General features: G+C 49.8%; 1 protein-coding gene across 1 annotated transcript in view; it reads right to left on the reverse strand.

The window, feature by feature from the left end:
* The window catches only part of LOC142775058 (uncharacterized), a 6,200-nt gene extending 3,658 nt beyond the window's left edge, over positions 1–2,542 (reverse strand). The window contains exon 1 of the mRNA XM_075876375.1: positions 1,710–2,542. Coding sequence (XP_075732490.1) covers positions 1,710–2,542 — 833 coding nt within the window. The remainder of the gene's footprint in view (positions 1–1,709) is intronic.
* Between the last annotated feature and the right edge of the window lie 1,017 nt (positions 2,543–3,559).

The following is a 3,559-nucleotide window of genomic DNA, read 5'->3' on the forward strand; positions in this document are numbered from 1 at the left end:
TCATCAATGAAGGCTAGAGCAAGATCGATATTTTGGTGGCCTGGGTTGGACCAAGACATCCAACGCGTAACCGTCAACTGTAATAACTGCATTCAAGCACTGCCTTATGCCACCCGCGCAAACGCCTGTAAACTGGCTAGAGACGAGTGAAAGGTGGTCGCGGCTTCATGTTGACTATGCGTGGTAACACTGCGTGGCACGATGGTGTTGATTGTGGTTGATTCATATAGTAAATGGATTGGGGCTGTGCCGGTAGCACATGCCAATTTTCGCAATACCATCGAGGCCCTGAGAACGATGTTTGCTGAGTTTGGTATACCACCTATGGTGGTGTCAGATAATGGAACACCTTTTGCAGGCTTCGAATCCCGTCAATTCATGGAGCGCAATGACATTGTTCATACTAGAACATCTCCACATCATCCACAGAGCAATGGAATGACTGAGCGAGTTGTGCGGACTGTTAAGGACGGATTAAAGAAAATTGGAAACGCCGAGTTGATGACCTCCCTGGCCCGAGTGCTTTGCAACTATAGAAATACCCCTCAACAATCTGGCCTTTCACCTTCGAAAAGACTTTTTTGGCTACCGGTTGCGCACAAGGGTTGACTTGTCTTTTCCGCCCAGAAATCATCGCAGCGTCTCGGCCAAGCCGACGGAAGACACTGATTACGATTTCGCGTCCGGTCAATTGGTCTATGTGCTAAATTACGGAATGTTGAATAATGGATGCAGGGAAGGGTCAGGGCCACGACCAGTGCTCGAATTTTGGAAGTGGAGAGTGAGGCAGGGATTGTTCTTGGAGAGCAAGGACACTCGGGAGTCGGCGCTACCTGACAAAGAAGCGATGACCAAAGACGCCAAGAACGCGTCTGCAATAGCACAGCCACTACGACGATCCACGAGAACAAAAAAAAAAAAAACGGTGGACCGTTATGGTTACTAAGGTGGAATAAGTGTTGCAATGTAAGTGGTGGCCGAAGTGGACGAAGGAGAGAACGTGCGCGCCTCTTCTCCCTCTCTTTGTTCCCTCTTTGCCCCCTTTCCTCCCTTTCATAATATAAGTTTCAAGTGGTCTAATAAACGCTGTCTTCTGCCTGGTGACACCGACTAGTTCATGTCTCCAGGGGCGTCTCTGCTGCCAACGTTATAGATAGATAGATAGATAGATAGATAGATAGATAGATAGATAGATAGATAGATAGATAGATAGATAGATAGATAGATAGATAGATAATCTGTGCTTACCCTACGTATCCGAGGCAACGACTGCGAACCCACAATTTTTTTTTTACGTCAAAGGGGCCCGCCACGGTGATCTAGGGGCTAAGGCACTCGGCTGCTGACCCGCGGGACGAAGCCCGGCCGTAGTGGCAACATTTTCGATTGAAGTGATCAAAAATACTTGAGGCCCGTGTGCTTAGATTTAGGTACATGTTATCACATAGCTCATTTAGGTACATGTTATCACATAGATGGTCAAAATTTTTGAAGCCCTCCACTATGGCGTTTCTGATAATCATATGATAGTTCTGGGATGTTGAACCTGAACAATTAATATTATTATTTACGTCAAAGTGTTCGATGGGAGAAATGCGCTTGAAAGTGGTGTCAGTATGCGGTTCCACGCTCTCGTTTCCAATCACTAGAAATGACAAGGCGACAATGAACCTGACAACTCATCTAAATACCACGCCTGTCTCCAGTACCTGACAATGCTTTCCGTGAAAAAGAAGCCGACGAGGGCGCCGCTCAGCAGCGTTGTCAGACTCTGCGAGCTGGTCATATGGAGCGCAATAAGCTCGAGCCAGCTGACGCGGGGGGGTGGTAGTTCCAGCTCCCAGAGGCCCCAACGGAGCACGTTGAAGCTGCGCCGCTTCTCGTTGACGATCTTGAGCGCCACCAGCACTCCCGAGAAGGTGCGCATGCAGACGTCGTCGTAGCCGGCCGTGTAGTTGAGCACCCACTCGCACACGAGGTTGAGCAGCGTGTTGGCCACACCCACCATGAGCACCAGCTTGGCCATCACCACGGCGAACAGCGGCGTGCCGATGGTTGTCTCGAGCACCACGCCTTTCCAGAGGAACGAGGCCACGTTGACGGCCAGCTGCCAGCGGTTTTCGTGCTGGAAAGCGGCCAACACGACGCGGCTCCAGTGGCCGTCCTCCAAGATGGTAGCTACGCTAGCGCAGAGCCTCTGGTCGCGATGGTAAGTCGACAGCCAGTGCAGAAAGACCTGCAGCGCTGCCAGCGTGATCGTCGCCAGTGGCCAGCGGTTGCCTAAGCGCCGGGTTCCTCCCGTGACCGCCATGAGTGCGGCCGCACCGCCGCCGATTTTCGCTCCGCTGCGCCGTACAGCGGACGTGTAGGTGTCCATTTCATCGTCAGACTCGTGCAGAAGTAACGGCGGCAACGGTGACAACGACGGCGATGAAGGAGGCGACGGCGACGGCATGGCTTTGCTGCTGCCGCTGCTGCTGATGCTGCGGATTTTGTTGTTGATGATGACGGTGATGATGACGGTGAGCTTTATGCATGGCATGTACCCACATTGGGAGAGGAGCTAAAAATATGGCGCTTACTGTTAACCACTGGCATTTGAAGGAGAGAGAACCAAATAAGTTTAAGCTGGGAATCAATTGGAATTTAGAAATCTGAAGATATAGAAATGACCTAACTCACTAGGACAGGGTGCCGTGTAGACCAATCGGAGAGGCCCTTGCCCTACGTGCAGTGTACGTAATATGTGGGCTGAATATTATGGTGATGATCATAATATCAATATTATATGTGGGAGCATTTTACGCCTGTACGACTTCCAATACTTCAAAGAATGGGAAAGTGACCCTGTACACATAATCAGTCTCCCCTACACCCTTGCACTTTTACCGAATAGAGGGGTATTAGATAGTTGGATTCTTTTTGCATTCATGGTCACTTAAGCTTAGAATTTTACAGTATGCTTGTTTCCTTCACTGTTCTTTGTTTTCTTTTTTGTGCGTGAAGGGTTTTTACTTATGTCGGTGATACCGCGGATACTAAAACCCGACTGCAATCAAGCGTGTTATGCGTGCATCAAAGACTTGATACGACCAGAGCTAACAGGCGGGAATAGCGTTCAGAGCATGAAAACACACACACACACACACACACACACACACACACACAAACACACACACACACACACACACACACACACACACACACACACACACACACACACACACACACACACACACACACACACACACACACACACACACACACACACACACACACACACACACACACACACACACACACACACACACACACACACACACACACACACACACACACACACACACACACACACACACACACACACACACACACACACACACACACACACACACACACACACACACACACACACACACACACACACACACACACACACACACACACACACACACACACACACACACACACACACACACACACACACACACACACACACACACACACACACACACACACACACACACACACACACACACACACACACACACACACACAC

Source organism: Rhipicephalus microplus, chromosome X, assembly GCF_043290135.1.
Source record: "Rhipicephalus microplus isolate Deutch F79 chromosome X, USDA_Rmic, whole genome shotgun sequence".
Taxonomy (NCBI): domain Eukaryota; kingdom Metazoa; phylum Arthropoda; class Arachnida; order Ixodida; family Ixodidae; genus Rhipicephalus; species Rhipicephalus microplus.